Raw genomic sequence first — 22,666 nt, forward strand, 5'->3', positions numbered from 1 at the left:
CCTGTGGTTGAATCGCTCACTTGTGTATTTGTTGCTGCGTCCTGCTTAGGTGGTCTGCTAGCTGGTTGTGTATTCCTGGGATATATTCCGCTAGTAGGTGAATGTGATTGTGAATTGCCCATTTATATATTGTTTGAGCTAGAAGGGACAATTGGGAGGAGTGTGACCCCTATTGATTTTTCAGATAATACATTGTTGTCATGTTGTCTGTTCTTATTAAGACTGTTTTGTGTATGATCTGAGGTTGAAACGCTTTGATGGCTAGGAACACAGCTAATAATTCCAAGTGGTTTATGTGTAAAGTTGATTGTATTGAGTCCCATTCCCCTTAAGATTGTTGAGACGGGCTCTCCAACCTGTCATTGATGCATCCGTTCTGATTATGGTCTGTGGCACTGGGTCTTGAAAGGACCGCCCTTTTGTTAAGTTGTTGTGATTCCACCATTGCAGAGATTTGTATGTTTGGTGGTCTAACAACACTAGATCCTGCAACCGAACCAGTGACTGAGACCATTGTTGTGAGAGATACTGTTGCAGTGGTCTCATGTTTAGTCTTGCATTTGGTACTACTGCTATACATGATGCCATCATTTCCAATAGTTTCATGACAAATCTTACTATGTACGTTTGGTTGATCTACATTTGTGCTATGAGGTACTGAAAAGCTTGTATCCATTGTGGAATTGGGTATGCTAATGCTGTTTGGGTATTGAGAATTGCACCTAGATAAGGCTGGTTGAAGATGAGATTTCTGATAACTGATTGTGAACCCTAGTGCGTGTAGGGTATCTATTGTGTATTGTGTGTTGTTGGCATTGTAGAATGGTGCTGGATTTTACTAACCAATCATCTAGATAAGGGAAGACATGTATGTGGTGTCTTCTGAGGTACGCCGCTACTACAGCTAGACATTTTGTGAACACTCTTGGCGCTGTTGTCACTCCAAAGGGTAGTAGTTTGAATTGGTAGTGGCTGCCTGATATTACGAACCTTAGGTACTTGCAGTGAGCTGGATGTATGGGAATGTGGAATTAAGCGTCTTTTAGGTCTAACGCAGTCATGGAATCTTGTTTTTGTAGCAGGGGAATGACTTCCTGTAGAGCAGAGGTCTTCAAACTGTGGGGCGGGCCCCCCTAGGGGGGCCTCAAGTGCTCCCAGGGGGGGCGCCAAACTCTGGCCAAAAGAAGCATTCTACCAATAACAGGCCTTTGTTTTAAACAAAAGCATGTTATTGCATTTTTAAAAAAATAACAGCACCTAACTGCAATGTTTAAATAGGTCTGGACATATTTAAACATTGCCATCCTTATAAAATATTTGTGAAAAATTCTGAGGGGGGCCCATAGATGTTTATTTTTCAACTGGGGGGGCGCAGCATTAAGAAGTTTGGAGACCACTGCTGTAGAGTGACCATGTGAAAATGTTCTGACAGGATATATAGATTTAGAGGTGTGAGATCTAGAATGGGTCTGAGAGTACCATCGTTTTTTGGTATAAGGAAGTATAGAGAGTATACTCCTGTCCCTTGCTGTGAGATGGGAACCATTTCTTTTGCCCCCTTGAGTAACAGAGATTGTACCTCTTTTTTTAGTAGAACAGTGTGTTCTGGAGAGAGTCTGTGAGAATGAGGGGGAATACTTGGTGGAGGTGAGAGCAGTTCCAGGCAATAACCATTGCAGATAATTGAGAGTACCCACTGATTTATGGTGATGTTCTGCCAGTGAGAATGGAATTGTTGCAGTCTTCCTCCCAAAGGAGACGTATGGGATTGTGGGATGTTGGGAAGTCATTGTTTAGTGGGTGTGGAAGCATCCTTTAAGGCTGTAAATTTTCCTCTGGCCCTGAGATTCTATCCTCTGTAAGAACCTCTAAATTACCCTCTTGAATAGTACTGCTGTGCATGTTTTGGATCGGAGGTGTTTTTATAAAGGGCTCCCATGGCTTTTGCAGTGTCAGCTGCATCTAGAGCAGACCTAATCTGGTTATTTGTAATGGCTTGACCCTCTTCTACATTTTGCTGCGCCCTTTTCTGGTGCAGTTTATCCCAATGTGCCCTGTCGTATCTCGCCAACAGGGCCGTGGAATTGGCAATACGCCATTGGCTGGCTGCCTGTGTTGCCACACTTTTCCCTGCAGAATCACATTTTCTGCTTTCTTTGTCGGGGGGTGGGCTATCCCCTGAAGACTGACTATTAGCATACTTCCTGGCTGCACTGACCACAATAGAATCTGGAGGTAATTGTTGTGTGATGTAGATTGGATCTGTTGGTGCAGGCTGGTATTCTGGTCAATCCTTGGAGTTAGAACCCTAGCTTTAACTGGTTCTTTAAATATTTCCTCTGCGTGCCTAAGCATACCAGGAAGCATTTGTAAGCAATGGTATTGCTTATGTGTTGAGGATAATGTATTAAAAAAAAAAAAAATCTTCTAAAAGGTTCCACATGCATTTGTACCCCATGGTATGTAGCTGCCCCAGACATAACTTGGTTATAAACCTACTATCCTCAGGTGGTGATGGTTTAGTAGGGTAGAGATCTGGATCATTAGACGGTATAGGATCCGAATCATACATGTCCCATGGGTCTACAGTGACTCCCTGTGAATAAGTATGGGAGTGTGATGGTGACGGTAGTAGTGGTGGGGTGACTGGTTGTGATGAGAAAGAAGGCTGCGGTGAATGTGGTGGAGAAAGCTGAGGAGGTTTTGGCTTTTCCTTCCACTTGAAATTTCTTGCTGGTGGCGGGGCAGTATCAAGAGTCTCTTGAAATGCTAGCTTTCTTTTAGTCTGTGGGGGTGGAGAAGTAGTAACTTTTCCAGTCTTGCTCTGGATTTGTATTCTTTGCTTGCCGTCCAGAACTTCCAAAATAGGATGAATATCCGATTCCTCTAATTGATGTTCAGAGGTTAGTTTTGTGCCCTTAGAGGAATGTTCAGTGGATGTTTTGGGCACATGTTTCATTCAGGCCAAAAGTCCTGTTTCTTCTGCATAGGATAATGTTTTTGGCTCCGAAGTGGATCCAAGGTTTTTTGGTCCCGAAGCTATTAGTTGAGGTTTCGGCTCCGAAGCCGAAAGCATTATTTTCAGATCCGAAGATTGTGGGCGTGGCTCGGTTCTAAGGTTGAGGTTCGTATTTATTTGCTCGACTGCGAAACCGACACAGGCGTGGCCTTTTTGAGTGTTTTGGCATTTTTCGTCGCCGAACCCAGGAATCAGTTGATTAGTTTTTTTCGGGTGGAACCATGGCTTGACAGCAGTGATGCACCCATGGCCTTGCTTGATTTTTTAAAAGTGGGTGTTGGGGCAGGTGTACTCTCATACTGTGCCGCTGCTATTGGCTGGCTGTCGTCATCTGATCCTTGTTCGGAGTCGGAATCTGGGACAGAAACTGACGTCGGTGGTGGACTGTGTGCTTTGATGCCATCTCTAGTTTTGGTGCCCTTCGATTGTGTACGGTCTTCTTCAACCGAAACAAGCGACACCCTTCACAGCTTTTCTCATGATGTTGCAGGGAAAGACAGATTACAGACAAAGTGCTGGTCGGTATAAGGAAATTTAGCGTGGCACCGAGGACAGAATTGGAATGGAGTCCGATCCACCATGCTATGGCGCAGTAGGCCCGAACAGGCCTAAGAAGGACGCATGCACCCGAAAGGGCGTTTTCTAGAGCCCGACTGTACTATCTGATCAACTGCAGAAGAAACCACATTCAAAATACCGACGGCATGAGAAAAGTTATCGTTAACATAGAATTTCCGATTTGAAAGTCTCGGAGCGAGAGGGACCACGTCCAAACCAGACGGCAGAAAGAAAACAATCTAACAAAGGAGTCGATGCCCATGCGCACTACCACAGAGAGGAGGACTCACTCGATCCAATGACTAAAAAAAAAACGTCTTCGAAGAAAAACAACTAGTAACACACCGATGGCGAGATATGCACAGCATGTGTATATTCAGCTACACACACACACATATATATATGTGGGAAATGTCACTTACCCAGTGTACATCTGTTCGTGGCATGTTCCGCTGTAGATTCACATGCTGTACATACGTCTGCCATCTAGTGTTGGGATCGGAGTGTTACAAGTTTTTCTTTGAAGAAGTGTTTTCAAGTCACGGGATCGAGTGACTCCTCCTCTTCGGCTCCATTGCGAAAGGGCATCGACTCCATGTTAGATTGTTTTCCCGCAGAGGGTAGGGTAGGAGTGATTGAGTATAAAGAAAAGAGATATCCATGCAAATGGAATATATATATATATATACATACATACACACATAGGTACAAGTGTTTGTTCAACTTAAACTGCTACAGGCTTCCATGGAGGTGGGAGGGTGCATTTGAATATGCAGCGAAACATGCCACAAACAGATGTACGCTGGTTAAGTGACATTTTACATTCAATGGCATGTGTAGCTGCAGATACACATGCTGTGCATAGACTAAAAAACAGTTGTTCCTCCCATAAAAGCGGTGGTTAGCCTGTAGGAGTTTAAGTTGTTTGAAATAATGTTCTTAGTACAGCTTGACCTACTGTGGCTTGCTGCGCTGCTAAAACATCTACACAATAATGTTTAGTAAATGTATGTGGTGTTGACCAAGTAGCTGCTTTACATATTTCAGCCATTGGTATATTTCCTAAGAACGCCATTGTAGCCCCTTTTTTCCTTATGGAATGTGCTTTAGGTGCAACTAAGTTGTCTTTTAGCTTTAAGGTAACATGTTTGGATGCATTTTACTATCCATCTTGCTAAACCTTGTTTTGAAATTGGGTTACCACTATGAGGTTTTTGAAAGGCGACAAATAGCTGTTTAGTTTTCCTGAATGATTTTGTTCTATCCATGTAATACATTAGAGCTCTTTTAATATCTAATGTATGCAGGGCTCTCTCTGCCACAGAATCTGGCTGTGGGAAGAAGACTGGTAGTTCCACTGTTTGTTTGATATGAAAAGGTGATACTACTTTAGGAAGAAATGTTTTGTTAGTTTGTAGTACGACTTTATGTTTATGTACTTGTATGAACGGTTCTTCAATTGTGAATGCTTGAATTTCACTAACTCTTCGCAATGATGTAATTGCGACTAGGAAGGTGACTTTCCATGTTAAGAATTGTATTTGACATCAGTGCATAGGTTCAAATGGTGGGCCCATAAGTCCCGTAAGCACTATGTTTAGATTCCACGAAGGCACTGGAGGTGTTCTAGGTGGGATGATGCGTTTTAACCCTTCCATGAAGGCTTTGATAACAGGAACTCTAAATAAAGAGCTGTGCTGTATATTTTGCAAATATGCGGAAACTGCAGTGAGATGTATTTTTTATGGAAGAAAAAGCTAAATTTGATTTTTGCAAATGAAGCAAATAGCATACAATATCTTGTATTGATGCTGAATGAGGGGCAATTTGTTCAGATTGACAGTAGTATACAAATCATTTCCATTTGTTGGCATAGCACTGTCTGGTAGTGGGTTTTCTCGCTTGCCTAATTACTTCCATTCATTCAGTTGGAAGTTGTAGATACCCAAATTCCAAGACCTCAGGAGCCAAATCGCCAGATTGAGTGTTGGGATTTGGATGCCTGATCTGCCCTTTGTTTTGTGTCAACAGATCTGGTCTGTTTGGGAGTTTGGAGTGTGGTACTACTGACAGGTCCAATAGTGTTGCGTACCATGGTTGACGTGCCCACGTTGGCGCTACGAGTATCAGACTGAGCGTGTTTTGACGCAGTTTGTTGACTAGAAATGGAATGAGTGGGAGAGGGGGGAAAGCGTAAGCAAATATCCCTGACCAATTGATCCCTAGAGCATTGCCCTTGGATAGGGGATGTGGGCATCTGGATGTGAAGTTTTGGCATGTCCGGTGTTCCCCATTGTTGAAAGTATTTTTGAAGTACTTGAGGGCGAATCTCCCACTCGTGTGTATGTTGATGATTTCTGCTGAGAACATCTGCCAATTGGTTGTGTATCCCTGGAATGTATTGTGCTACCAGGTGAATATGGTTGTGGATTGGCCTTTTCCAAATTTTTGGGGCTAGGAGGGACAGTTGGGACGAATGTGTCCCTCCTGGTTTGTTTAGGTAATACTTGTTTGTCAAGTTGTCTGTTCTGATAAGGATATTCTTCTGAGTGAGAAGAGGCTTAAAAGCTTTGCATGCTAGGAAGACAGCTAACAACTCTAAGTGATTTATGTGTAGCGGTTCGGCATCCCATTGTCCTTGAATGTTGTGATTGTTGAGGTGAGCTCCCCAGCCAATCATTGATGCATCTGCTTTAAGTATGGTCTGAGGCACAGGGTCTGGAAATGGCCGCCCCTTGTTTAGGTTTGTAGAATTCCACCACTGAAGGGACATGTATGTTTGGCGGTCTATCAACACTAGATCTTGAAGTTGACCCTGTGTCTGTGACCATTGTTGTGCAAGGCACTGTTGCAAGGGCCGCATGTTTAGTCTTGCATGTGGAACAATGGCAATACAGGATGCCATCATGCCCAATACTTTCATCACAAATTTGACATTGTATCGTTGGCCTGTTTGTATTTGTGCCAATATATTGTGAAATGCTTGTATTTTTTGTGGATTTGGGCTTGCAAGCGCTTTTTGAGTATTTAGTATCGCCCCTAAATACTGTTGAATTTGCGCAGGTTGCAGTTGTGACTTTTGGTAGTTTATGGAGAACCCTAGGGTGTGCAGGGTTTGTATTACATAATGCGCATGGTTTTGACACTGTGTATGACTGTTTGATTTTATTAGCCAATCGTCTAGATATGGAAAGACAAGAATGTGTTGTCTTCTTAGGTAGGCTGCGACTACTGCCAGGCATTTCATGAATACCCTGGGAGCTGTTGTTATTCCAAAGGGTAACACTTTAAACTGATAATGCGTTCTTTGAATGACAAACCTGAGATATTTTCTGTGCTCTGGATGGATGGGTATGTGAAAATACACATCTTTAAGGTCTAATGTTGCCATGAAATTGTGTTGAAGTAATGGGATAACATCCTGTAGTGTTACCATGTGAAAGTTTTCTGACAGGATGTAAAGATTGAGGGTTGTGAGATCTAATATTGGCCTTAAGGTCCTGTCCTTTTTGGGAATAAAGAAATACAGTGAGTAAACTCCTGTCCCTATTTGATTTTGTGGCACAGCTTCTATTGCTTGTTTGAGTAATAGAGATTTGACTTCATCTTGCAACGGAGTGATATGGTCTGTGGACAGCTCGTGTGGTTTTGGTGGAATATTTGGTGGAGGTGTGTCAATACTATGCAATAGCCATTGCGGATAATTGATAATACCTGGCTGTCTGTGGTAATGCCTAGCCACTTGTTGTGCAACGTTTGCAGTCTTCCCCCCACAGGTGAGGTGTGAATTGGGAAGGAATGGCACAAGCCACTGCTTAGTCTGTTGTGAGGCTTGTTTAGAGGTTTGATATTTTCCCCTGCCTCTGGGGTACTAGCCACTATAAGTGCTTTTGAAACCACCTCGTTGGTATTGAGGTTGGTAAGCCGACTTTGGCTGTGAGGTGGATGGCTCAGCAGTTTGGGCTCTAAATCCACCTCTTTATTGGGATTTATGAAAGGATCTCCTGTATTGTGTGGTATACAGTGCACCCATGGCTTTTGCGGTGTCTGACTCCTTTTTCATCTTTTCAATTGCAGTGTCAACCTCTGGCCGAAAAGGTGTTTTTGGTTGAATGGCATATTGAGCACTGCCTGTTGTATTTCAGGCTTGAACCCTGAAGACCTAAGCCCTGCATGTCTCCTTATGGTTACAGCAGTGTTCATGGTTCTGGCTGCTGTATCTGCAGAGTCGAGGGCTGACCTGATCTGATTATTAGTGATGGCTTGCCCTTCCTCTACTATCTGTTGCGCCCTTTTTTGCTGTTCCTTGGGGAGATGTTGGATTATGTCTTTCATCTCATCCTAGTGGGCCCTGTCATATCTAGCCAACAATGCTTGAGAGTTGGCTATTCTCCTCTGGTTGGCTGCCTGAGATTCCACCCTTTTCCCCGCAGCGTCAAACTTCCTACTCTTGTTGTCTGGTGGGGTTGCATCACCTGACGACAGCAAACTTGCTCTTTTTCTGGCAGCGCTTACAACTACCGAGTCTGGAGGTAACTGTTGGGTAATATAGACAGGATTTGAAGGAGGAGGCCTATATTTTTTCTCAACCCTAGGAGTGATTATCCTTGCTTCTTTTAGCATGCCAGGGAGCATAGGAAGCTAATGATATGTTGCATGCGTAGAGGAGAGTGTGTTAAATAGGAAATCATCCTCTAATAGCTCAGTATGCATGGCGACATTGTGATACGAATCCGCCCTAGCTATGACTTGAGTGTAGCCTGTTCTATCCTCTGGTGGTGAAGGCTTAGAGGGATAGCAATCTAGGTTATTGTCTGGGATGGGGTCTGGATCATAAAGATCCCATGGATCCACATTGTCCTGCTGCGAATCAAATGTGTGATGGTGACTGCATAGGTGTAGGACTAGTAGGCGGAGAGATATGTAAATGTGGAGAGTGAGGAGGAGACTGAGGAGGAGAAAATTGAGGAGGTGGAGGTTTCTCCTTTGTTCTTGGCACTTTAGCTGGAGGCTGTGTAGTGTCCAATTCCTCTTGAAAGGCTAATTTCCTCTTTGGTTTTGGAGGAGGTGTGGTTAAAATTCTGCCAGTCTCTTTGTGGATGTGAATCCTGGCTTGCCTTTCATCCATTGTCTCTATTTGTGAGTCCTCCTTAGTAGCTTTATGGCTTTCTTTAAGTGCTAGTGAAAGTATATGCTTTTTCGCCTCCGAAGCTGGTTTAAGTATTGAAAAAGTGGGGGTTGAGGATGGCCTCGGCTCCGAAAACGATTTTAGAGATTTCGACTCGAAAGAGCAATGTTTGCTCGGCTCGGAGACAGAGCTTCGGCTCGAGTCCAATGGTTTCGGAGGAGGAGCCTTTTTCGGTGCCGAAGTTATGGGTTGGTCACCGAAGGTCTTTTTTCGGGTCGAACCATGGCCTTCAGGCAGTGGTGTCCCCAAGGCCTTATGTTTTGGATTGGCGGGCACAGGGGCAGGTGTACTCATGTGCTGTCCTGCCGTGACCGGTCTGTCCTCCTCGGATTCCTGGTCGGAGTCTCGAACGGAGACAGCGGTCTGCATGATCTCCTCCTCTTCGACGTCGAGACGTTCGGTGCTTTTGGATGCCAACTCGTGTCTCCGTGCTCTTCTGTCTCGGAGTGTTTTCTTGGATCGGAAGGATCTGCAGGCCTCGCAATTTTCTTCCCGATGGTCTGGGGAAAGGCAGAGATTACAGACAAGATGTTGGTCTGTGTAAGGGAATTTAGCGTGGCACCGAGGACAGAATCAGAATGGAGTCCGGTCCATGAGGCTTCAACGCGGTCGGTCCGACGAGGCCCAAGTTGGGTGCGGGAGCCCCGAAGGGCGAGTAAAGATGTTTGATCCGACGGTACCAAAGTGTTGATAAAAGGCAGAACGCGATCGAAACAATACCGACGAGAAATGAGTTTTGAAGCTTTTCCGACTCAAACTATCAGAGCGAAAGGAAACACGTCCGAACCTAATGGCGGAAAGAATACAATCTAACATGGAGTCGATGCCCATGCGCAATGGAGCCGAAAAGGAGTCACCACTCGATCCTGTGACTCAAAAACACTTCTTCGAAGAAAAACAACTTGGAACACTCCGAGTCCAACACTAGATGGCAGATGTATGCACAGTGTAAGGAAATGCCTCCTTGGCATGGTTACCCCCTGACTTTTTGCCTTTGCTGATGCCAAGTTATGATTTGAAAGTGTGCTGAGGCCTGCTAACCAGGCCCCAGCACCAGTGTTCTTTCCCTAAACTGTACCTTTGTCTCCACAATTGGAACACCCTAGCATCTAGGTAAGTCCCTTGTAACTGGTACCCCTGGTACCAAGGGCCCTGATGCCAGGGAAGGTCTCTAAGGGCTGCAGCATGTGTTATGCCACCTTAGGGACCCCTCACTCAGCACAGACACTGCTTGCCAGCTTGTGTGTGCTGGTGGGGAGAAAAGGACTAAGTCGACATGGCACTCCCCTCAGAGTGCCATGCCAACCTCACACTGCCTATGGCATAGATAAGTCACCCCTCTAGCAGGCCTTACAGCCCTAAGGCAGGGTGCACTATCCCACAGGTGAGGGCATAGGTGCATGAGCACTATGCCCCTACAGTGTCTAAGCAAAACCTTAGACACTGTAAGTTCAGGGTAGCCATAAGCGTATATGGTCTGGGAGTTTGTCATACACGAACTCCACAGCACCATAATGGATACTCTGAAAACTGGGAAGTTTGGTATCAAACTTCTCAGCACAATAAATGCACACTGATGCCAGTGTACATTTTATTATGAAGTACACCCAGATGGCATCTTAGAGATGCCCCCTGAAAACATACCTGACTTCCAGTGTGGGCTGACTAGTTTTTGCCAGCCTGCCACACACCAGACATGTTGCTGGCCACATGGGGAGAGTGCCATTGTCACTCTGTGGCCAGGAACAAAGCCTGTACTGGGTGGAGGTACTTCACACCTCCCCCTGCAGGAACTGTAACACCTTGCGGTGAGCCTCAAAAGGCGCACCCCTTTTGTTACAGCGCCACAGGGCATCCCAGCTAGTGGAGATGCCCGCCCATCCGGCCACTGCCCCCACTTTTGGCGGCAAGGCTGGAGGAGATAATGAGAAAAACAAGGAGTCACTGGCCAGTCAGGACAACCCCTAAGGTGTCCTGAGCTGAGGTGACTCTGACTTTTAGAAATCCTCCACGTTGCAGATGGAGGATTCCCCCCCAATAGGATTAGGGATGTGACCCCCCTCCCCACCGGGGAACACACGACCCCCAACTAGGTAAGTGGAATGTGTATAGGGGTGCTGGGAGCACTAGAAAACCACAGAGGTAATTAACACAGTACCTCCCATCAACCAGGAAAACAGGGGTAAATCACTGGATTTTCTCCAAATCACCCAAAAGGGGGAAAAGAAGAAAAAGACGACACCCAGACAAGACTGCAAGAAAACCAGTGGTGGATTTCTAAAGAAAGAAGACCTGTGGAGAGAGGGGACCAAGTCCGAGAACCACAGTGGAGTCCAGGAGTAGTAGGAGCTACTACCCACCGAGCTGAACTTGCAGGAGTGGGTGGACAGTAATGAAGAACAGGTCAGCACTGCAGCCTTGGAGCCAGAGAAGAGTTCCTGATGGATGCAGATGATGTCTAACACTGGAGTGAAGACTGTGCAGGAATTTCCTCATTTACTGCCTGTGTGTGTACAACAAATGCTTAACACTACCTCTGATAAGCCTACTGCTCGACCACACTACCACAAAATAGAGCATTAGAATTATCTCTTTTTGCCACTATCTTACCTCTAAGGGGAACCCTTAGACTCTGCACACTATTTCTTACTTTGAAATAGTATATACAGAGCCAACTTCCCACACTATGGAAGTAAACTTCATATGAATAAAGATGTCTGTCCTGTTGCTTACAGACATAGATGAGTTGCGTTTCATTTACAAGAAGCTGTTAACAAAGAACTTGAATCATTACTTAAGCATTGCATTATTGAACAATTCCAAAGTCAGCGGTTTCTCCCATAGTAGTAGTCTAAAAAGGACTGTGAAACAGCTGTGCGCATATCTGGGACTTGCCACAAGGGAACAAAGCGATTGAGCGAGAGCGATATCCAGGGCCGCACATTGCAGACATGATCATGCAATTGAATGGTGCCAAAATCATCTCTGAACTTGAGTTGAATAAAGGTCAGTTAGAAATAGAAGAAAAATGCAAATCTATTACAACCTTTGCTACACATGTTGGTTTGTTTAGATACAGGAGACTCACTTTTGGTGTGTCATCGCTGCATAACTTTTCCAAGACATCACACGATGGATGCATCATACAACCTGCTGTGAATGCATTTAACTATAGCTATGACATTCAGTTTTTTGGAGCCACACAGAAGGCGGAGGATAGAGCACTCACCTAGTGTGTCAATCACTCAATGATGCAGGTTTAACTTCAAATGCAGACATGTGTGGGTTCAATAAGACAAAATTGAAATATTTTGGCCATAACTTTTCTAATGGGGCATGAAGCCTGATCCTGCAAAAGACCAAGCTTTGACCAATGCTGAACCCCAACAAGAAATTTCAATGGTACGTTCTTTTTTTGGAATGGCCAGCTAATGTTTACAATATGTAAAGGACTTTGCCACTGTTAGTGCTCCATTACAAGAGTTAACAAATAAAAAAAATTCTTTTAAATGGTCACAAGAATGTGAAAAGAGTTTCAAGAGAATCAAACTTACCATAGAAAATGCTATAGGAACGTCATACTTCAATTCATACTTCCTAACCAGGATTGTTGTTGATATTTGCCTAGCTGGGTTAGGGGCTATATTTGCACAGCATAGTGGGCACCCAAACGCAAGACGACATTGTAGCCTATGAAAGTAGAAGTTTATCTCAAACAGAACAAGCCTACTTAGTCTGAAAAGGAAAGTTTGGCTGTAGAGTGGGCTTGTGAACATTTCCATGTATTCCTGTACTGTAGGAATATGAGTTCTGGTTGCAGAAGCCCCCCCCCCATTGCCTGGTTTTTGATGCAACTTTGACTGACGTGCACTGTGTTCCTGCTAACCAGGTAACCAGTGCCAATGTTCCTTCCCCAAAAAAGACCACTGGTCACTTGATCCCTGAGTCACCAGACCTTTAGCACCTCTGTAAGTCCCTAGTAAATGGTACCTCTGGTGCAGAGTGCATAGGTACTAAAGAGGGTCTCTAATAGCTGCAGCACAACTTGGGCCACTCTAAGACACCAAACGTACACAGACTGTCACTTCAGGCTGCGTGGCAAGGTGCTCTAAAAAGTGAAAACATGACATGACACACTTTTGTGCCATGTCCTCTGACACTGCCTGTAATATTTATAAGTCACCACTACATCAGGCCTTACAGCCCTCAGGAAGGGTGCTTTATATTACATGTGTTGACATATCTGCAAGACCAGATCTGCCTCTACTGTGCCTTTGCCGATTCTTAGACATAGTAAATGAATAGGGAAGCCATTGTAAGTGCATGTACTGGACACTCGTCAATATGAGCTCCGCAGCTACATAATGGATTCACTGAAGCTAGGGATGCTTGGTATCAAACATCTCATATTAAATAAATCCTCAGTGACTGCAGTGATGGGTTATTAATACATGCACCCACAGGGCACCTTAGAGGTGCCCCCCTCAAACCCTACCAAGAACAGGTATGCTGATTTTGTGGTTTCTACCATTCTGCCACCAACTGGCAAGTTTCTGACCTTCAAGGGTGAGAGCCTTCACTCTTGGGCAGTCAGGGAAAAAAGCCTACTCTGGCAAGGGTGTTACACACCCCTCCCAAAAGGATGACCTGCAAATCTGCATTCCAAGGCAGGAGACTTCAAAGAAGCCCACCGCCTTTGGATTGCAGATCTGGCTCTCCTCCCTGAGGAGATGCCGACCCCCCTCCCCAGGGCCCATATGGCACCTGGACAGACAGGAAAATTAGCTTTGCAGGAGGCGTGTTGCACTTACAGGCTGGACACAGCTCTAGAGTGACCAGCCTGAAGTCAACACAGTCTTAGAAATGGCACCATCTTGTGTGTGGTGGAATTAGGAATTCTGGGCCAGGGTGATACCCACTCCCCAAGAGGAATTGGTCATCTAGGGGGTGTAGTGACCCCCAAGGTAAGTAGTCCATTGGCTACTATCCTTCAGTTCTCCTAACTGGGTAAATTGGGTATTTAGGGGGCCCTCTGATACCAGGCCTTCAGATCTTCGCTGGACACAAAAGAAGGAGTGGCCAAAGAAAACTGCCGACCCAAGAACCAAGGATCACAGCTGACTTGGCACCAATCCTCCAGCCTGCTGCATCCAACCCTTGTGGAGCAACTGACCTGTCCTGCTGCTACGCAGACTCCAAGAAACCCAGAGAGCTGCCAGTCCTTTGTAAATCACCAGAAGATTCTCCCTTGGAGCAGAGGAAATGCTTCCTTGCATCTGCAAGCAACCAAAGAAGATCTGTGAGGATCCAAGACCATCAAAACCCAATGCTGGACATCACTGCACCTAAGCCTCACTACCCTCCAGTGACAGAGACCTGATGGTCCACTGTAATTCTACACCTGGCTGCCACGGACCGAGGAGAAGAGGACCACTGGTGTCCCTACATCCCGAGCCTCGTGAGACCTGAGCCCACTTGTTGGTTCGGTCAGACTGTACCCCCAGTCCACCCCTGCAGCCTGTTTCTGTGGGCCCCCCTCTACAGCGACCACCACAGGTGGAAAGAAACTCATTGGTACAAGATACTTCTGCACCCGGCAGCACTGGACGGAGGAGAATAGGACCACTGATGTCCCTACATCCCTGAGCATTGCGAAGAACAGAACCCCCTTGATGGGTCACCCAAGTCCCTACCTGCAGCACCATTGTAACCGGACCATTCCCCTTTGCAGTGAATGGGAAATCAGACACCTTAACACACCCCTGCACCTAGATGTCATAGAGCCTCCCAAGGTGACCCGTTAGTGTGGCCTTGGACCTTGCTCCATACTCACCTTAAGTACTGGAGAACAGTCCTGTAAGTTGCTGTGGAGTACCTGTTTGCCCCTTACGTTTACTCCCTCATAGAGTAACATCGCAGGTCATAAAAATGCACTGTCAACTTTTGAAAACTGTAAAAATACATAACTCGAAAAGTACTCGCCAGAAACCGGTGATCATGGATCCTAAATTTATATAAAAGTATCTGTTATTTTTATAAATTTGTGTTGGATTTCTTTACCGAGTTTAAGTCTTTCTTATTGCCTATGTGTGTGCTTAGCACTACCCTCTTATATGCCTAACTGCTCGCCCACACTACCACAAAAGAGCATTTGGGATGTAATTTGTGTTGCTGTGATTCTTTTGAGGTTTACTTGGATACTCTACACAGTGTGCCTCTTTTTGGTCCGGCTTCCTACATGTATGGAAAGTCTTTTACGGTGGTAACTTATCATCAAGCCTTGCTGACCATCTTTGGAAATCCAAAATACAAGATGCTTCCTCAAATTAAATGATGAGGACTACCACTGCAAGAGTATGATTATACAATTGTACATCAACCTGGAAAGTATCAAAATCCTGCTACTTTTCAAGAGTGCATATTGATGGTCATGGTACTCCATCCAAAACGGCTGAGGCCTACATCAATTTCATTGTCAAGTCAAGTGCACCAGCTGCTGTATCGTTAATCCAGATTATAACTGCTACATGTCTTGATAGTGACCTGCTCAAGTTAAAAGACATATTACAGATCAGTCGTGGAACAAACATGTTCAACCTCTCAGTAATTATGGTAAATATCAAAAGTACAAGAACGTCAAAGATGATTTGTCCACAACTCAGAAAGGAGTTACTCTGCAAAGATCGAGGATCCTGATCCCGGACAGTCTACGACAAAATGTGATAGAAGTGGCTCACGAAGGGCATCTAGTTTGGTTTCCATACCGAGATGAAAGAGTTGATAAAAAACTCAAGGGCTGTCACATATGTAAAAGCTTGCCAACCAAAGTTACTCAGCACCAGGACTCCCTAAAAGTGCATAGGAGAGAATAAACATTGATTTATTTGGTCCACTTAACAATGGACATCATTTAATGGATGGTAATAATAAATATTCACATTTTCCTTAGGTTGAAGATCTTTCTACTACAACAAATGAGTAATCAAAAAAACCTTGATGGCATATTTGCAACATGAAGTTTGCCAGCCATTGTGAAGTCTGACAATGGTCCACCCTTCAACAGCAAAGAATTTAAAGAACTTCTAGAGCATCTGGACATAAAGCATCAAGAGAGCACAACCTTGTGGCCACAGGCCAATGGACTTAGTGAGTGTTTTAGGAGTATGCTAAAGAAAGCTGTGCAACATGCAACTCTTGAGAAGCTCAGTCCAAAAACAGACTGAACTTTAATTTACGAGCTTATAGTTCAACACCCCACTCGACCACATGTGACAGTTCTGTGACTTTGATGTCCGGAAGAGCAATGGCAACCAAGATGCCACAATCGGCCACAGAAAGAGATGGTAATGAAAACCTAATTTGTACCAGGGACTTGGACTCAAAGCAGAAAATGAACGTCTTTGCAGACAAGAAGCGACATGCAAAAGACCTCTCATTCAGAAAAGGATTGGTGATCGCTCGCTAGTTATGGAAAAGAAAATCTGATGCTCCTTATGATGCTGAGCCTTTTCAAGTAGTCTCTACCAAAGGACACATGATGACTGCCCAACCACCAGGAAATACCTTAACAGAGACTCTTCTCACTTGAGGCCTGTGTTCCATCTATCTTCAACTCAAGATGGTAAAAGAAAGACTGATTATGAAAACTCAATGACTGTTGCTGATTCATAACCATCATTGACAATGTCCGATACTGAATATGACCTTTTACAAGCTTCCAGTAACCAAATTGGGTCGGCAGATCAAAGCACCTAGAAGACTAATTAAAGAGATATAGTTGTACATGTTTCTATATATGCAGAAATTTGTGACCGTCTCATGATTTTCTAAAAATCTGTGATTTTTCTTACAACAGAGGGGGATATGTTGTGTCCAGCATGATTTAAAATGGAACCTTTCTGGCTCCCCGAGGACTGTGTATCAGTGTATTGCGTAACTGGTAGAACAGAATGTACGAAAGCTTGCTTTAGAAAGTTGGCGTTCACAGGTACACACAGAAAAATAAAGATGTGTGATTAAAAGCTCCGTGTGCTGCCTAGCCATTCTGCTGATACCAAGATGGGGAAGACACTACATTGCCTTCATGAGAGACAATGCTTCTCACAAGGGGTTGAGGAAGCATTATAGCCCTTTTGACCCTTCCCTGCACAGCAATAATGGCTGTTTATTACCCCTCATTATGGGCCTGAGCATCCAGCAACGTCCCATAACAAGGGCCACTGGAATAATATGATTTTGTGCCCCAGGTTTTGCTGATATTCATGGATTTGCAGCATTTGACACATTATCCAGTCATCTGCACAATCTGCATGTTTTAACAAAAAATGTTTCTAGTTCAAATGGATCAAAGGTTACACACAGCTCAGCAATATATGTTGGAGGACTTTGCAATGGTTTACTGGTCGCCTTTCGTTGTGTACTGCTGTGTTTGTGTTTTAAACTGGTACTATGATTATGAAACCTTTGCCCAGGCAGTTTTCAAATGTGTAAAAAAAAAAAAAGACACTAATACTATCACAAAATATGCCTCATTAAGCTGGATAATTTGTGTTTCCTTGCCACATAATTAAAATCAATTCCGCTGCATAATTTGATTCTCCCCTCCCTTATAATTCCACTGGCCGTACCTATGCATGCTGGATTGGTATTTAACAGACGTTACTGCCTGCAGGTGTGGGTTACAACACTTCAAGCCTTATTTTATTGCATTTCTCACTGAGGAACAGTGTGAATGACCGCTACTTCTACCACTTTTACGTACAATTTTAGTTTATGCACTGGTTATTAAGGAAATATGATTATAAGTCCAGAGAATAACAAAGGAGTAAAATTTTCACACATTTCAGAACTAACTCATAGGTCTAAATAAGCATGCCAAAGACCAATGCTCACAAGCTTTTACCTTTAGGTGGGATATGTTGTGTGAGTGGAAGACTATTATACAAAATATTTTAAGGGAAATGAGTAATGTGTAGCAGGTCTACATTGCCTTTTCTTACCAAAGGATGCCATAAGCTAGGCTAAGTGAAAAGAATTAATTAAAATTATGTTACAATATAACATTAAATATTCAATTCAATTTATGAAATCTTTCACAAAACAAACACATGTGACTGTTTTCAAATGTTCAAGATTCCACAAGTGCAACCACTGATGTACAAATCCACTCAACAAATTAGGGGTTTCCTGCAGCATTATGTGTAAATATCTACACTGTTAGTAAATTTTTATGTTGAGCCTGCACACCAGCTGAAGCATTCTCATTTTTACCTCAATGTAGGCTGGTTCCGTGCCTGCCACAGAGATGTTTGGCTGCCAGTCCTTGGGTGACTTGGAGAGATACCTTGAGTCGGTTACAACCCATTTGAGTTTTGGCCAGCCTAAAAAAAACAAAGATCAGTGAAGGTTTTGTTCAACACTGTTCAGGATCAAACTCAAGCAAAACATCTGCTAACATTTACATTTTAGACAAGGTCAATTTCAAACCAAAACCCTTTGATATGATAGAAGAATAAGTTGTGTTAAGAGACTTTGTAAAACCCATCAAGTGTGTTGTAAAGAAATGGCTCCCTGTTGCAGTTACCCCCCCCACTTTTTGCCTGATACTGATGCTGACTTGACTGAGAAGTGTGCTGGGACCCTGCTAACCAGGCCCCAGCACCAGTGTTCTTTCTCCTAAAATGTACCATTGATCCCACAATTGGCACACCCTGGCATCCAGATAAGTCCCTTGTAACTGGTACCTCTGGTACCAAGGGCCCTGATGCCAGGGAAGGTCTCTAAGGGCTGCAGCATGCATTATGCCACCCTAGAGACCCCTCACTCAGCACAGCCACACTGCTTACAAGCCTGTGTGTGCTAGTGAGAACAAAATGAGTAAGTCGACATGGCACTCCCCTCAGGGTGCCATGCCAGCCTCTCACTGCCTATGCAGTATAGATAAGACACCCCTCTGGCAGGCCTTACAGCCCTAAGGCAGGGTGCACTATACCATAGGTGAGGGTACCAGTGCATGAGCACTGTGCCCCTACAGTGTCTAAGCAAAACCTTAGACATTGTAAGTGCAGGGTAGCCATAAGAGTATATGGTCTGGGAGTCTGTTTTACACGAACTCCACAGCACCATAATGGCTACACTGAAAACTGGGAAGTTTGGTATCAAACTTCTCAGCACAATAAATGCACACTGATGCCAGTGTACATTTTATTGCAAAATACACCCCAGAGGGCACCTTAGAGGTGCCCCCTGAAACTTAACCGACTGTCTGTGTAGGCTGACTAGTTCCAGCAGCCTGCCACACTAGAGACATGTTGTTGGCCCCATGGGGAGAGTGCCTTTGTCACTCTGAGGCCAGTAACAAAGCCTGCACTGGGTGGAGATGCTAACACCTCCCCCAGGCAGGAGCTGTAACACCTGGCGGTGAGCCTCAAAGGCTCACCCCTTTGTCACAGCCCAGCAGGGCACTCCAGCTTAGTGGAGTTGCCCGCCCCCTCCGGCCACGGCCCCCACTTTTTGGCGGCAAGGCTGGAGGGAACAAAGAAAGCAACAAGGAGGAGTCACTGGCCAGTCAGGACAGCCCCTAAGGTGTCCTGAGCTGAAGTGACTCTAACTTTTAGAAATCCTCCATCTTGCAGATGGAGGATTCCCCCAATAGGGTTAGGATTGTGACCCCCTCCCCTTGGGAGGAGGCACAAAGAGGGTGTACCCACCCTCAGGGCTAGTAGCCATTGGCTACTAACCCCCCAGACCTAAACACGCCCTTAAATTTAGTATTTAAGGGCTACCCTGAACCCTAGAAAATTAGATTCCTGCAACTACAAGAAGAAGGACTGCCTAGCTGAAAACCCCTGCAGAGGAAGACCAGAAGACGACAACTGCCTTGGCTCCAGAAACTCACCGGCCTGTCTCCTGCCTTCCAAAGATCCTGCTCCAGCGACGCCTTCCAAAGGGACCAGCGACCTCGACATCCTCTGAGGACTGCCCCTGCTTCGAAAAGACAAGAAACTCCCGAGGACAGCGGACCTGCTCCAAGAAAGGCTGCAACTTTGTTTCCAGCAGCCTTGAAAGAACCCTGCAAGCTCCCCGCAAGAAGCGTGAGACTTGCAACACTGCACCCGGCGACCCCAACTCGGCTGGTGGAGATCCAACACCTCAGGAGGGACCCCAGGACTACTCTGATACTGTGAGTACCAAAACCTGTCCCCCCTGAGCCCCCACAGCGTCGCCTGCAGAGGGAATCCCGAGGCTTCCCCTGACCGCGACTCTTTGAATCCTAAGTCCCGACGCCTGGGAGAGACCCTGCACCCGCAGCCCCCAGGACTTGAAGGACCGGACTTTCACTGGAGAAGTGACCCCCAGGAGTCCCTCTCCCTTGCCCAAGTGGAGGTTTCCCCGAGGAACCCCCCCCCTTGCCTGCCTGCAGCGCTGAAGAGATCCCGAGATCTCCCATAGACTAACACTACAAACCCGACGCTTGTTTCTACACTGCACCCGGCCGCCCCCGCGCTGCTGAGGGTGAAATTCCTGTGTGGGCTTGTGTCCCCCCCGGTGCCCTACAAAACCCCCCTGGTCTGCCCTCCGAAGACGCGGGTACTTACCTGCTGGCAGACTGGAACCGGGGCACCCCCTTCTCCATTGAAGCCTATGTGTTTTGGGCACCACTTTGAACTCTGCACCTGACCGGCCCTGAGCTGCTGGTGTGGTAACTTTGGGGTTGCTCTGAACCCCCAACGGTGGGCTACTTTGGACCAAGAACTAAGCCCTGTAAGTGTCCTACTTACCTGGTTAACCTAACAAATACTTACCTCCCCTAGGAACTGTGAAAATTGCACTAAGTGTCCACTTTTAAAACAGCTATTTGTCAATAACTTGAAAAGTATACATGCAATTTTTATGATTTAAAGTTCCTAAAGTACTTACCTGCAATACCTTTCGAATGAGATATTACATGTAGAATTTGAACCTGTGGTTCTTAAAATAAACTAAGAAAAGATATTTTTCTATAACAAAACCTATTGGCTGGATTTGTCTCTGAGTGTGTGTACCTCATTTATTGTCTATGTGTATGTACAACAAATGCTTAACACTACTCCTTGGATAAGCCTACTGCTCGACCACACTACCACAAAATAGAGCATTAGTATTATCTCTTTTTACCACTATTTTACCTCTAAGGGGAACCCTTGGACTCTGTGCATGCTATTCCTTACTTTGAAATAGCACATACAGAGCCAACTTCCTACATGTGTTCTCTAGAACGCCAGTACTTTTCTTGTTTTCATCTCCAACAAGGTATGTAAAGTTTTCCTTACTCTATATAGAACGTTGCTGCATGAATTTTGTTATGTTGTACTAGTACCACTAGTATTCCTCATTAATGTACGAGCATTAGGCTAAGACACAAGTATTTCTTGCATATCACAGTTTAAGGTGTGAACGGCAAGCATATGCACATCTTAAATGGCTCTATCATTTACTCTGAACCTTTCTTTTAGATACAAGTTACTGAACTTTTAGTTGCATTCTGTACTTTTGCCCATTGAAGGTATTTTGCATTTTCAGCATTGTTACCCCAGAGTTCTCACTTTTTTCTGGGTCCTATACTTTTGCTGGCTTTAGAACTTTGAGCACTTTACCACGATACCAAAGAGTAAAGTGCCAATATTTCCCATTAGAACATAGTTAAACTGGCTTATTTCTAATTGGCACCATTAATTTGCCTTTCAGCATCTAGGATATGGTGTAGAAAAGTGCTTCCGAAACTTTTTAGAACCACAACCCAATTTTTTGAACAAACTTTAGATACACGCCTAGCTTCAACACATGAGGCAAAGGCGATCTTTTAATGTAATAATAGCAACTGTTTGTAAACATCATGACACTGATCATGCTCTTTGATACAGGACTGTGACCAAGATATTGATCTACACATAAAAGTGGCAGATGGTGAACAGCACTAGAGTCTGGAGCTGCAACTCTTTTCAGGGAAGGATGCTGGCCCGTGGCATCCGTTTACTACAATCACAAGGCTTCTTTAAAATCTTGGTGTTGATACCAGTGATTTTAGTAATGTTGGGAAACCTCTTCTGTAGTACGTGTTAAGGTCGCATACATGTTTTGTGCTAAAACGAGGCCTGCTGGTGCATTTAGGACTGCATATATGGAATATGTTACTTGCCTTTTAATCATCTATTTGAGCAAATATTGGTGTAAGTTCACATAATCTTGCAATCTAGTGTTGGGTTCAGACGATTTTAACTTGTTTTTCTTTTGAGTCACATGCTACTAACAGATACATACAAGATAACATATTCCATTTGTAGCACGTGTGGCTGTAGACACCCATGCTTTGCACAAATTATAAAACAGTACTTTCTTAAGTGGTGGCCAGCTGGAGGATGTTGCACAGGACTGAAACAGAGTTTTAGGGACAGCGTGATGAAAACTTGCTTCTTGGTACGCTAAGACATCCAAACAATAGTGTTTGGTGAATGCGTGTGGAGTGGACCAGGTGGCTACCTTAGAGATGCTAGCTACGGGTATGTTTACATGGAAAGCCATCATGGCTCCTTTTTAGGGAGTGGACTGTCGCCAGGAAGGAGCAAGAAAATTCCTTCTAGCCTTAATGTAGCATGCCTGAATACATTTGACAATCCATCTAGCTACAACTACCTTTGAAAAAGTTAATCTTTTCTGTGGTTTAGTGAAAGCAGCAAAGAGTTGCTGAGCTTTTGAAAAAGGGTTAGGTCCTTTCGACACAGAACATGAGGGCATGCTTGACATAAAGGGTGCAAAGGGCCCTCTCTCCTCCAGAGTCTGGCTATGAGAAGAAAATTAGGAGCTCAATGGTTTGATTGAGGTGGAATGGGCATAGCACCTAAGGAAGGAATTTAAGATGTGTT

The 22,666-nt window shown here is 44.7% G+C and overlaps 1 protein-coding gene across 1 annotated transcript in view; it reads right to left on the reverse strand.

The window, feature by feature from the left end:
- The window catches only part of DIP2B (disco interacting protein 2 homolog B), a 738,038-nt gene that overhangs the window by 328,547 nt on the left and 386,825 nt on the right, over nt 1-22,666 (reverse strand). The window contains exon 12 of the mRNA XM_069230866.1: nt 18,036-18,145. Coding sequence (XP_069086967.1) covers nt 18,036-18,145 — 110 coding nt within the window. The remainder of the gene's footprint in view (nt 1-18,035; nt 18,146-22,666) is intronic.

This window comes from Pleurodeles waltl, chromosome 4_2, assembly GCF_031143425.1.
Source record: "Pleurodeles waltl isolate 20211129_DDA chromosome 4_2, aPleWal1.hap1.20221129, whole genome shotgun sequence".
NCBI classification, from domain to species: Eukaryota; Metazoa; Chordata; class Amphibia; order Caudata; family Salamandridae; genus Pleurodeles; species Pleurodeles waltl.